This window comes from Dermacentor silvarum, chromosome 10 (genome assembly GCF_013339745.2).
Source record: "Dermacentor silvarum isolate Dsil-2018 chromosome 10, BIME_Dsil_1.4, whole genome shotgun sequence".
NCBI classification, from domain to species: Eukaryota; Metazoa; Arthropoda; class Arachnida; order Ixodida; family Ixodidae; genus Dermacentor; species Dermacentor silvarum.
In genome coordinates, this window is record NC_051163.1 from 83805653 (window position 1) to 83819039 (window position 13387).

General features: G+C 48.5%; 1 protein-coding gene across 1 annotated transcript; it reads left to right on the forward strand.

The window, feature by feature from the left end:
* Nucleotides 1-5993: 5993 nt before the first annotated feature.
* Nucleotides 5994-8947, forward strand: LOC119431667 (uncharacterized). Its single transcript, XM_049657316.1, has 3 exons — nt 5994-6116; nt 7182-7397; nt 8325-8947. The coding sequence occupies exons 1-3, from the start codon at nt 6062-6064 to the stop codon at nt 8750-8752; spliced, it is 699 nt and encodes a 232-aa protein (XP_049513273.1). The 5' UTR covers nt 5994-6061; the 3' UTR covers nt 8753-8947.
* Nucleotides 8948-13387: the final 4440 nt, after the last annotated feature.

Below are 13387 nucleotides of genomic sequence, written 5' to 3' on the forward strand. Positions count from 1 at the left end.
ACTTTCTCCGGCAATCTCGTAAAGACCGCGATGACACAGTCGTGTCTTCCGGTGGTGTGGCTATTGTAGTCGATAGAGGTATTGCCTGCCGGGAATTAAAACTTCGTACGCCCCTAAGGCAGTTGCTGTCCGAGGGGTGTTGTTTGACAAGCTGATCACTATCAGCTCTATATACATCCCTCCCAACTATCAACTACGTAAAACCGAATTTCAAAACTACATAAATGAACTTCCGGAGACATACATAGTTCTCGGAGATTTCAACGCACATAACACCTTGTGGGGAGAGTCGCGTTGTGATGGAAGATGTCGCCTAATTGAAAACCTTTTTTCCTCAGGAGCGTGTCTACTTAATAAGAAAGAGCCAACGTACTACAGCGTGGCGCATAATTCATACTCCTCCATAGATTTGAGTATCGTGTCTAGTACACTAATTCCGTACCTGCAGTGGTCCGTTCTGAAGAACCCCTTTGGGAGCGACCACTTTCCAATTATGCTAAGCTTAACAAAACAAGATGTATGCTCGCCACATGTTCCCCGATGGAAGGTTGACTCTGCTAACTGGCAACTTTTTTTAAGGAAATAACATATTTAGGCCGGGATGACATTGCGTGTCTTAACATAGCCGATGCTGTAGCGTATACAACACGTTTTATCACTGACGCTGCAGAAAGGTGCATACAACAAACTAATGGACTAGCTAATAAGCGTCGCCTGCCTTGGTGGAACGAGGAATGACAAAAAGCACGTAAAAAGCAAAACAAGGCCTGGGGACTGTTTCGCAACTCCCCAACAGCCGAAAACTTGATTAATTTTAAACAAGCAAAATCGCAGGGCAGGAGAACGCGCAGACGTGCTAAAAGAGAGAGCTGGGAAAAGTACATCTCCAGCATAAACTCGTATACAGATGAAACGAAAGTCTGGAATAGGGTAAATAAATTAATAGGTCGGGAGTCACATCCCCTACCCTTAGTAAATAGCCAAGGTGATAGCCTGGAAGACCAGGCGGATAGTCTAGGCAAACACTTCGAATATGTATCGAGTGAATCGCACTATACACAATCTTTCCTGAAGTTCAAAGAACGCGAAGACCCCGCAGGGGCGTCTGCGTCACCAGGCGTTTGGTGAGTTGCGCCACCACGTACCCCAGCACACGAGGGTTGAACCCTCCCGCGTCTAACCGTGCGCGGCTGAGCCGTGTCCGGGGAAAAGGGGATCCTGGGGGTTGATCCGATGCCGAGTGCTTGGACCTTTATGGCCCCTCGGCAGAGGCAACACACCTCCTTGGCCTCTGCTTCACGTAGACGGCACCCCCGGACTGACCCACCCGGGGGAAATCGGTAGTTTCCTTTTCCTGCCTCTCTCTCCAATCTTCGTCTTTTCCTCTCACTTTCAATCTCTCCTGTCTTCTTCTCTCTTCCATTTTCTTCCAACATTCCTGGCAGCAAGGGTTAACCTTGTGTGTCATAACCACCCTTGGTTATACGTATTTGGTTATAGCGGGAACGTACAGCTGGCGTTTGTGGGGCTTGTGTCTACAGGTCCTACAGCGTCCCCTCGTTGGGCTCCATGGTGGGTGGCTGGCGTTCCTGCCAAAAGATCATTATTTTTCATGGCTTTTTCTTTCCCCGCGTTACCCGATCGCCCTCTTAAGCGTGGGCGCACCGAAGACTTATTCAAATTTTTTGGCCGCCAAACTGAAAACTTCCCTCGGTTCCACGTTGTCCACTGTGAAAAACCCGAAAAGGCGGTGAGAATGATCTCACCTTTCCTAGTTTCAAAATGTCTAACGGAAACATTTGGCGCAGGCTACAAAGCATCAAAGATGGCTAGCGGCGATCTCATATTGGAACTCCGCGATAAGAACCAACATGACAAGCTCCATAACCTAGCCTCATTTGGGGACATCCCAGTGACAATTACCCCGCACCGCACGATGAACACCACCCGTGGAGTGGTCTCCGATGACGACCTGATGCATCTGGAAGAAACTGAAATATTAGAAGGCTGGAGCGAGCAAAACGTAATCAATGTGAAGAGAATCATGCTACGGCGCGATGGAAAAGAGATGAAAACAAAGCATCTAATACTTACATTTGGTTCAAGTGTGCTTCCTGAAACTATTGAGGCAGGGTACGTGAAACTCCGGGTAAGACCATATGTTCCGAACCCTCTGCGATGTTTTAAGTGCCAGCGATTCGGCCACAGTTCGCAGAACTGCCGAGGTCGACAAACGTGTGCGAAATGTAGTGCCAATGAACACCTCGCTGAATCATGTGAAAACGCCCTCCACTGTGTGAACTGTGACGGGGACCACGCCGCGTACTCGCGGTCGTGCCCATCATGGAAAAAAGAAAAAGAAATTGTCGCAATCAAAGTAAAAGAAAACATCTCATTCAAGGAGGCACGAAGGCGGGTATTATCCCTGCCCAAGAACACTTTTGCCGAAGTGGCGCGTCAGGGGGCAGCGCCACAACGGCTTCCGGCGGCTGTCCGGCCCACACGCAGTGAGCCGCCAGCGACGCCATCCGCCCCCTCGGCGGCTGCAGCTAGCGCTGCTCCGCCATCTCAGAACAAGGGGCCATCGACCTCCGGGCTGATGGCCTCAAGGGTCTCGTCCCACGAGACGAGGCCGTCACGACACACCAACCGCTCGCAAGAGGCGATGGACACAACAACCGGCCAGACGGCGCCGCCAGCGCCTAAGGAGCGGCGGGAATCTCTCGACCGCTCCAAAAAAGAGAAACCTCGCGTCACGGCGCCTGGAAAGGGCACCGTGAGCTAGTCTTCATCTTCTGAACACACAGCACAAACTCCTTTTCAATATGAACACGCAAATATTACAATGGAACGTTAGGGGTCTCCTTCATAACCTTGATGATGTCAAAGAGCTCCTTCTTAAATATAGTCCGAGGGTGCTGTGTGTCCAGGAGACGCATCTCAAAGCAGAGAACACAAACTTTTTAAGGCACCATGCCATTTTTCGCAAGGACCGCGACGACGCTACCGCCTCGTCGGGCGGTGTCGCTATAATAGTAGATAAAGGTGTTGCCTGTCGGCAATTGAACCTCCGAACTTCCCTTGAGGCAGTTGCTGTCCGAGCAATACTGTTAGGTAAGCTAGTCACAATTAGTTCGATTTACGTCCCTCCTTGTTATCAACTTTCCAAGACACAGTTTCAAAGCTTCATTGATGAACTTCCTCCGCCATACATAGTTGTCGGTGATGTGAACGCTCATAGCCCCTTATGGGGCGACTCTCGTTTAGATGCGCGAGGACGCCTTATAGAAAATTTTTTGTTTTCTTCAGGTGCATCTATACTTAACAAAAAAGAGCCAACTTATTACAGCGTTACACATAACACATACTCAGCCATTGCTTTAAGTATAGTATCGAGTACTCTAATTCCGTATCTGGAGTGGTCTGTTCTCAGGAACCCGTTTGGGAGCGACCATTTCCCAGTTATGCTAAACTTAACAAAACAAGATACATGCTTGCCACATTTTCCTCGATGGAACATGGACTCGGCCGACTGGGAAATGTTCCGAGAGCTTACGTATTTAGGCGGAGATGAAATTGCTGTTTTTAATGTAGAAGACGCTGTTGCATACCTAACAGCTTTCATTATTAGCGCTGCAGCTAAATGTATTAGGCAAACTAGCGGATTAGCTAATAAGCGTCGCATCCCATGGTGGAACGACGAATGTCGGAAAGCGCGCAAAAATCAAAACAAAGCTTGGAGATTGCTTCGCATTTCTCCAACTGCTGAAAACCTCATTAATTTCAAACAGATAAAATCACAAGGTAGGAGAACACGTCGAAGTGCAGAGAGGGAAAGTTGGGATAGGTACATCACCAGTATAAATTCGTACACCGATGAAAGAAAAGTCTGGAATCGGGTAAATAAACTAACAGGTCGGGAGTCGCATCCCCTACCCTTAGTAAGTACACAAGGTGATAGCCTTGAAGATCAGGCGGATTGTCTAGGCGAACATTTTGAATATGTGTCAAGTGCATCGCACTATACCGAAACATTCCTGAGAATCAAAGAACGCGAAGAGCGGCGGCCCCTAAATCGCAAAGGCTCATCGAGTGAGGCCTACAATTCTCCATTTACTTTAGCTGAGCTTCAAGCATCTCTCGCTTGTTGCAACAACTCAGCGCCAGGTGAGGATCGTATCATGTACGAAATGATTAGGTACTTACACCCCGAAACACTGAAAACACTCTTGTCTCTTTTTAATGCCATGTGGGCGGCTGGCTGTATTCCGTCTTCATGGAAGGAAGCCATAATCATCCCCATACTTAAACAAGGCAAAGACCCGTCCTTGGCCAGCAGCTACAGGCCAATAGCTCTAACAAGCTGCCTGTGCAAGCTGTATGAAAAAATGATAAACCGGCGCCTAATATGCTTCCTAGAAAATAACAAAATTTTGGACACCTTCCAGTGTGGTTTTCGAGAAGGTATGTCTACTACAGACCACCTTGTCCGGATTGAGGCATATATTAGAGATGCTTTCATACTGTTGTGTCTGCGTCATACCGAGTTCTGCGCATGCGCAGTACGTGTCATTTTCTTCTCCTCGCTTCCACATCCTCTCCCACTTCGGGGATAAAAGCAAACCTACGCCCCCAAATAAACGCTTTGTATGTTCGAGCTGGCTGTGCCTCGTAACTGCTCCGGCCCGCGTGCCGTGGCTATGCTACAGAGGCGACGAGCCAGGATACCACCCACTCGGTGAAAGGAGACCCGGATTCTACAGCCGCGAAGGCAGCCTCGCCGATTACAAGCATGGCTCACCAGATGCTCCCTGCATTCAACGAAGACACAGATAAGTGGAAGCCGTATCTCATTAAGGCAGATGCCTACTTTGAAGCTAATGAGATCACCGATTCGGCCAGAAAGAGAGCAATGCTCGTGGCAGCATTGAGCACGCAAACCGTGCAAGTACAAGCCGGGAAAGTCGCACCGCGAGCTCCAAACGCTTTGAGCTTCGAGCAAGTTGTCGAGGTCCTAAATGAGTACTATGATCCCAAGCGACATGAAATAACGGAGAGCTTGAAGTTTTTTAACCGCTGCCAGATGGAAGGGGAAGCTGTCACGAAGTTTCTGGTGGAAATACGTCGCATAGCCGATAACTGTAATTTTGGCAACGCCCTGGATCGGATGCTCAGGGATCGTATTGTGTGCGGTGTTCGGTCAACAGCTCTGCAGAAGCAACTACTAGCAAAGGCCGACCTAACGCTAGCTGAGGCCGAAGCGCTGGCAATTTCAGCTGAAGCTGCCGAGAATGACGCTATGAAAATGTCGTCCGAGCCAAAAGCTCTGTTGAAATTGCAGGCGGCTCAAAAAGCACCGCCAAGAGGAAACAGAAATGCCGAAGAGCATCTGGAATGCGGAAGGTGTGGCAGCTCAAAACTCGATGATGTCTGTTGCGGATGGGCAAATGCGCGTTGCTATCGTTGTGGCCGGCGGGGACACATTGCTAAGAAATGTCAAAGCCGCTCTAACCGCGGGAAGTTACCTGCCAGAGCAATGTACGCTAATACATTGGCTATAACGGAAAACACCCCAAGGGACGATAGCAGTGACGAAGTCAACCTTTGGAATTTGGTGTCGGAGCGAAAAAATTTTCTCGAGCCACCAATCCGCCGCTCATTTATATGGGGCGGGGTGCAAGTCGCCATGGAAGTCGACACCGGGTCCCCAGTGTGTGTCATTTCTCGGGAGCTGTACATGAGGCATCGGAACCATTGGCCTACCCTAAAGCCGTCACGCGTCAAGTTGTCTTGCTACGCAGGGCCGTTACCGGTGTTGGGCGACCTGACACTACGTGTGGGCTTCAAAGACGTGCTCGTGGACTGTTCCCTCACAGTGCTCGACTGCGAAGGCCCAAGCTTATGCGGAAGGGACCTGCTGACGCTTCTAGACAAAGCTGGCGCTCCGGTGCTACATGTGACTCCGGTTTGCGGAGCCACGAAGACAAGCGAAATGGACCCTTGCAAGGTTAAGGCCATTTTCACGGACTACCAAGACATTTTCACTACAGAGCTCGGCCTAATGAAGGGTCCTCCCGCAAGCCTGCACCTCAAAGATGGAGCAATACCGAAGTTTTGTAAGGCGAGATCCCTTCCTTATGCTCTACGCGATAAGGTATCTTTATAGCTGGACCGACTTGTTTCCCTAGGTGTTTTATCGCCAGTCAGTCACTCGGATTGGGCAACGCCCATAGTGCCGGTGCTAAAAAAAGATGGCTCTGTACGCATTTGTGGCGATTTTAAAGTTACATTGAACCCTGCATGCGCAGTCGAACAGTATCCGATTCCCGTAATCGAGGATATGTTCGCAGCTTTAAGCGGCGGTGAATGCTTCAGTACCCTTGACTTGCGAGACGCTTATAGCCAGGTGCCTCTAGATGAAGCCGCTCGCAAACTTTGCGTAATCAATACGCATAAAGGGTTATTTTGCTATAATCGTCTTCCATTCGGAATATCGTCGGCACCGTCGATTTTCCAGAGAAAAATTGACGCGATTATCAGTGATTTACCCGGTGTTCAAGCCTACCTTGATGACGTAATCGTGTCGGAGAAGGAGTGCGATAACGGAAAGCGATTGAAAACTGTCTTAGAGCGTTTTCGAGAGCATGGCGTTAAGTTACGATATGACAAATGCAAATTTAGGCAATCGGAAGTCGTGTATCTCGGACATCGCATTGACAGCGAGGGCCTCCATCCAATAGAAAAGAACGTGGAAGCTATCATGCGCACACCTTATCCGCGGAATGTGACAGAACTGCGGTCATTTATCGGAATGTTGACGTTCTATGCAAAATTTTTGCCAAACATGTCAACGCACCTAGCACCACTGTATCAGCTATTGGAAAAGAACGCGCGGTGGCAATGGAAAGCACCGCAAGAGGCTGCTTTCGACGAAGCAAAAGAACGTCTGAAAAATGCCCAAATTCTTGTGCATTTTGACCCCACAAAGGAACTCAAACTAGAGTGCGTTGCATCGTCGCTCGGGGTCGGGGCAGTTCTGTTTCACTGTATCAACAACGTAGACAGACCTATCGGTTTTCGCTCAAGGACACTGACCCAAGTAGAGCGGAACTACTCCCAGTTAGAACGTGAAGCGTTGGCACTGATCCTCGGTGTAACAAAATTTCGGGACTATCTTCTAGGTCGTGAATTTACGTTGGTCACGGATCATCAACCACTCGTGGGCCTGCTCAGACCTGACCGCCAGACACCGACCATGGCGGCTGCGCGAATTCAACGCTGGGCGCTGTACCTCGGAGGCTACAAATACAAACTTCAGTACGTTCCCGGGAAACAACTGCTCAACTCGGATGCTCTCAGCAGACTACCACAGCAGGCGACCGGAGATGGAGGGGAAGGTGAGCCCCTGGAATATGTCCTCGCACTAGAAATCCTAGATGAAGGTGTGGTCTCAACGCGTGAACTGAAGGACTTAACAGCCGTAGACTCGACATTGCGTAAGGTGCAACATTACGTGTTGCATGGTTGGCCACCAAGCAAGACAAACGTACAGCCAGATTTGGCACCTTATTATGAACGTAGGCTAGAATTGTCCCTGGCCCACGACCTCGTATACTGGGGTAATCGCGTCGTCATACCAAGTGATGCCCGAGAGCGTTTCCTGCAACTGCTTCACGAAACCCACCAAGGATCATCGGCTATGAAAGCCGTGGCACGCTCACTATTTTGGTGGCCAGGGCTTGACCGCGACATAGAGCAGCGCGCGGCTAATTGTGAAATTTGCATAGCAAGTTTGCCTATGCCACCGGCTGCACCTCCCGTAAACTGGCCGAAGACGCAAGAAAACTGGTCGCGGATACATATTGATTTCGCAGGACCGGTAGCCGGGAAGATGGTGCTAGTGGTAGTGGACGCGCACTCCAAATGGATCGAAGCGTTTCCTATGAAGCATGCAAATGTGGAAAGTACAATAAGGGCTCTGAGGAGTATATTTGCCCGCTTTGGTGTGCCACGTACAATAGTCTCAGACAATGGCACACAGTTCACGAGTAAGGAATTTGCCACATTTGCAGCCAAAAACAACATTACGCATCTGTGCACGGCACCCTTTCATCCACAGTCAAACGGAGCTGCTGAAAGAGCGGTGCGAACGATAAAGGAGGGCATTCGGAAAATAACGGGAGCCGATCTTGACGAGAAATTGGTACGGCTACTGTTCAACTATAGAAGAACGCCTCTTAAGACTGGTAAATCGCCTTCAGAAATGCTCCTCGGGTATCAAATAAGATCGCGTCTAGACACCTGCTTCCCTGTGAATATTACAGGTCCAAATGACGAGAGCGACGACTGGACACTGCCGCCAGACAGCAGTGTGTACGTCCGCAATTACGGACAGGGGGAGAAGTGGATCCCTGGTCGGGTCAAATCGGCGACAGGAGCACGGATGGTAACCGTAGAGACTCCCAATGCCATCGTCAAACGGCACGTCGACCAAGTACGCCGCCGCTCGGATTCATCACCAAGGTATCCGGTCAACGATACGGCTGCTGGTGGTCCAGGGACCAACCAGACGCCAGGTCCAAGCGCGGCCGGCAATGGAACCACTCCCTTGGAAGCGGCCGCCCCGGATAGTACTTCAGCTACTGCCCAAACTCCGGAAAGCAACACTACCGCAGGTCCGGCCGAAGATTCGCAGCAAGTCCTGCGTCGGTCAACAAGGCAGCGCAAGCCAGTGCAGCGGTTCCATTTTTGAGGAGAGGGCAGTGTTGTGTCTGCGTCATACCGAGTTCTGCGCATGCGCAGTACGTGTCATTTTCTTCTCCTCGCTTCCACATCCTCTCCCACTTCGGGGATAAAAGCAAACCTACGCCCCCAAATAAACGCTTTGTATGTTCGAGCTGGCTGTGCCTCGTAACTGCTCCGGCCCGCGTGCCGTGGCTATGCTACACATACATAAGCAGTTCTGTCTGTCTGTATTTCTAGACCTAGAGAAAGCTTACGACACCACATGGCGCTTTGGAATTCTCCGAGATCTTTCCGCAATGGGTGTTCGTGGCAATATGCTCAACACAATCGAAAGTTACCTCACTAATCGCACATTTCGCGTAAGGGTGGTCAGAGCTTTGTCTGGGTCATTCACACAAGAAACTGGTGTGCCGCAGGGCGGTGTGCTTAGCTGCACACTATTTATTGTAAAAATGAATTCCCTGCGTATACAGTCATCCCACGCACAATGTTTTATTCGGTTTATGTCGATGATGTGCAGATAGCCTTTAAGTCATGTAATATTGCCATCTTCGAACGACAGGTACAGCTGGGAATTAACAGATTGTCCAAATGGGCGGAGGAGAATGGTTTTAATGTTAACGCTCAGAAAAGCACTTGCATACTCTTTACAAACAAGAGAGGCGTAACGCCTGTCCCAAGTATACAAATCAAAGGAGATGCGCTGTCTTTGAGCAGCGAGCATAAGTTTTTAGGAATCATTTTAGATTCCAAGCTTACATTTATTCCTCATATTAAATATCTGAGGGCAAAATGCCTGAAGACAATGAACGTTCTAAAACTTCTGTCCCGCACAACATGGGGCAGTGATCGAAAATGTTTGCTTAACTTGTATAGGACTCTTGTCCTCTCCCGGCTTGACTACGGGTCTATAATTTATAATTCTGCAACGCCAAGTGCATTAAAAATAATAGATCCCGTTCACCATCTGGGTATCCGCCTCGCGACCGGTGCCTTCCGAACAAGTCCGATCCAAAGCCTCTATGTAGAGTCTAATCAGTGGTTACTCCATCTGCAGCGTTCATATCGCAGTTTCACATATTTTCTGAAAGTACAAGCAAACAATGAACATCCTTCTTATTCAACCATAAATGACGTTACCGCTGCCACACTCTTCCATAATCGACCTACAGCGAGAAAGCCATTCTCCTTGCGTGTTACGAACCTCAGTCAGGAAATGGGTGTGAGAGAGAGAGAGAGAAATAACTTTATTTAGGAAAAATAGGGTTAAGGGGGACGGAGGGTGGGTCCTTAGTCCAGGACTCCAGTGGCCACCGCCACACGCCGTGCCTGGTAGAGGAGGCTCAATTGAGTCTCCAGGTCAGTCCGGGCGAGGATGGCTGCCCAAGGCTCCCTAAAGGAATTTTGTGCTAAACGGTGTGAATTTGAATTTTGGGGTCGTGATTGGCACTCCCATGTCACATGGGGCAAGGATGGCCTCCCCCCACACCAGGGGCATTGACTGGCATATCTGGTTGGCCAGATGGCATGCCATCGCCCCAGATGTGGGTAGGTGTTTGTCTGGATTTTTCTGTATAGCCGAACCTCCTCCACTGTTAATTGCGGGTTTCCGCTGCTTGATCATCGTCCTATGGCTCCAGTGAAACTGTTACCGCCGTGGCAGTGGCAACTCATAGATTGCGATACATCGTTTGTAGAGGTCACTAAACACGCACCAGAGGCACACATTAAAATACATTTCTTAGAGCTTCAATACAAGTACTCGTGTACAGAGCTTTACACTGATGCCTCCAAGTCACATGCCGGGGTGTCTTATGCAGCCGTTGGCCCATCCTTCTCGGAATCCGGTGTACTCCACCCGGAAACGAGTATTTTTACGGCTGAGGCCCATGCACTGTTGTCGGCTGTGAAGCATATAAGGAAATCAAAACTTCAAAAGGCAATTACATTTACGGACTCCCTAAGCGTCGTAAAAGCATTGATGTCACTCGGTAAACAAAAAAATCCTGTACTTACTGAGCTCTATTCCGTTCTCTGTGAAGCGTATTTATGTAACCAGCATGTCATTATATGCTGGGTGCCTCGCCATAGAAGCATTGAGGGTAATCTGCTAGCTGACCGAATGGCTACGTCAATAACGTCACACGCTATTAACCCTACAGCTGCTGCCCTGTAACAGAGCTGAAACCTTTCCTGCGAAAGAAACTGCGAAGCCACTGGCAACGCTTGTGGGATGCTGAAACAAGTAATAAGCTTCACTTGATTAAACCACAGTTAGGTTTCTGGCCCCCCGTAACGAAAACACGGCGAACTGACGTCCTATTCAGTCGGTTGAGAATAGGACACACGTACGGAACCCACAGTTTTTTGTTGACAGGTGATGAACCACCAACCTGTGGTAGATGTGGTGAGAGGCTGACCGTCCTCCATGTCCTCCTGGAGTGCCGGGAAGCCGAAACAGAGAGAAGGAAACATTTTCCTCTTGCATACCGATACCATATCCCTATCCATCCCAATATGTTTCTTGGCAAAGAACCAATTTTTAATACCAAAGCAGTCCTAGGTTTCTTGAATGACGTGGTACTACATGTAATTAGCCCTAGATATTCGTAGCACATCCTCCCGCCAGAGGATGCTGTTGCGATAGTGTTTAGTATAACACATGCCTCCAGGCCTTTATGTTCAAGGGTTCTGTTGAGGCAATAGTGCTTCATGCCAATTTTCGCATCGGACATATTTTGGAAATAGTAATATTTATTTGCAATGCATATTCAATGTTCATAGCACACGCCATTAGTCATTCCCATAATCTTATTACCTGTAGGTTTTATGCACTTTACAGCGACAATTTTAGGCCCCTTTACAGCCACGTCATATCCACCACTCGTAATCCATCGCATCAATTTAAACTCATTAACACTGGCCCGGCGCTCTTTGGCCATTATTGGCCCTTGCGCCGTTAAACCCCATATATCATCATCATCAAAGAACGCGAAGAGCGGCAGCTCCTTAATCGCAAAGGTTCATCAAATGAGGCTTACAACCGACCATTCAACTTAGCCGAACTTAAAGCATCTCTCGCTTGTTGCAACAACTCAGCGCCAGGTGGCGACCGTATCATCTACGAAATGATTAGGTACTTACACCCCGAAACACTGACAACACTCCTCTCTCTCTTTAATGCCATGTGGGCGGCTGGATATATTCCTTCCTTGTGGTAAGAAGCCATAGTCATCCCGATTCTTAAACAAGGCAAGGACCCGTCTTTAGCTAGCAGCTACAGGCCAATAGCGCTAACAAGCTGCCTGTCCAAGCTATATGAGAAAATGATAAACCGGCGTTTAATCAGTTTCCTAGAAAATAACAAAACACTAGACCCCTTCCAGTGTGGCTTCCGAGAAGGTAGGCCGACAATAGACCACCTTGTTCGCATCGAGGCAAACATCAGAAATGCGTTTATTCATAAACAGTTTTTACTTTCTGTATTTATAGATTTAGAGAAAGCGTACGACACCACATGGCGCTTCGGAATTCTGCGAGATCTTTCTGCGATGGGGGTCCGCGGAAATATGTTAAACACAGTCGAAAGCTACTTGTCTAAGCGCACGTTTCGCGTAAGAGTGGGCAATGTTTTATCTAGAACATTCACCCAGGAGGCTGGTGTGCCACAAGGGGGTGTGCTTAGTTGCACACTCTTTATTGTAAAAATGAACTCCCTGTATACATATTTCCACGCAGCATGTTTTATTCTGTGTATGTTGATGATGTACAGATAGGTTTCAAATCATGCAACATTGCTATCTGCGAACGACAGGTACAGCTTGGATTAAGCAAACTGTCTAAATGGGCTGATGTAAATGGATTTAAAATAAATGCAAAGAAAAGTACGTGCATACTTTTCTCAAACAAAAGAGGCATGACACCAGTGCCAAATCTCACGATTAATCAAGAGGAACTATCCGTGAGCAGTGAGCATAAATTCCTGGGAATAATTCTAGACTCGAAGCTTACCTTTATCCCCCATCTTAAATATTTGAAGGCAAGGTGTCTGAAGACGATGAACCTTTTAAAAATTTTGTCGCGCACAACATGGGGTAGCGACCGAAAATTCCTCCTGAACTTGTACAACAGTCTTGTCCGCTCACGCCTTGATTACGGAGCTATAATTTATAATTCCGAAACGCCAAGTGCATTACAAATTCTAGACCCCGTTCACCATCTGGGCATCCGCCTCGCGACCGGTGCTTTCCGAACAAGTCCGATCCAGAGCCTCTACGTAGAGTCGAATCAGTGGTCACTTCATCTGCAGCGTTCATATAGTAGTTTTGCATATTTTCTTAGAGTACACGCGAACATTGAACATCCCTCTTATTACACAATAAACGACATGACCACTGCCACACTCTTCCAAAATCGACCGGCATCGAGAAAACCGTTCTCTTTGCGTGTGAGGAATCTTAGTGAGGAAATGGGTGTTCCGTTGCTTGAACACTGTCTTATGGCTCCAGCGAAACTGTTACCGCCGTGGCAGTGGCAGCTCATAGAGTGTGACACATCATTCGTAGAGGTCACTAAGCACGCACCAGAGGCACATATCAAAATGCATTTCCTTGAACCTCCAGTCCAAGTACACATGCACAGA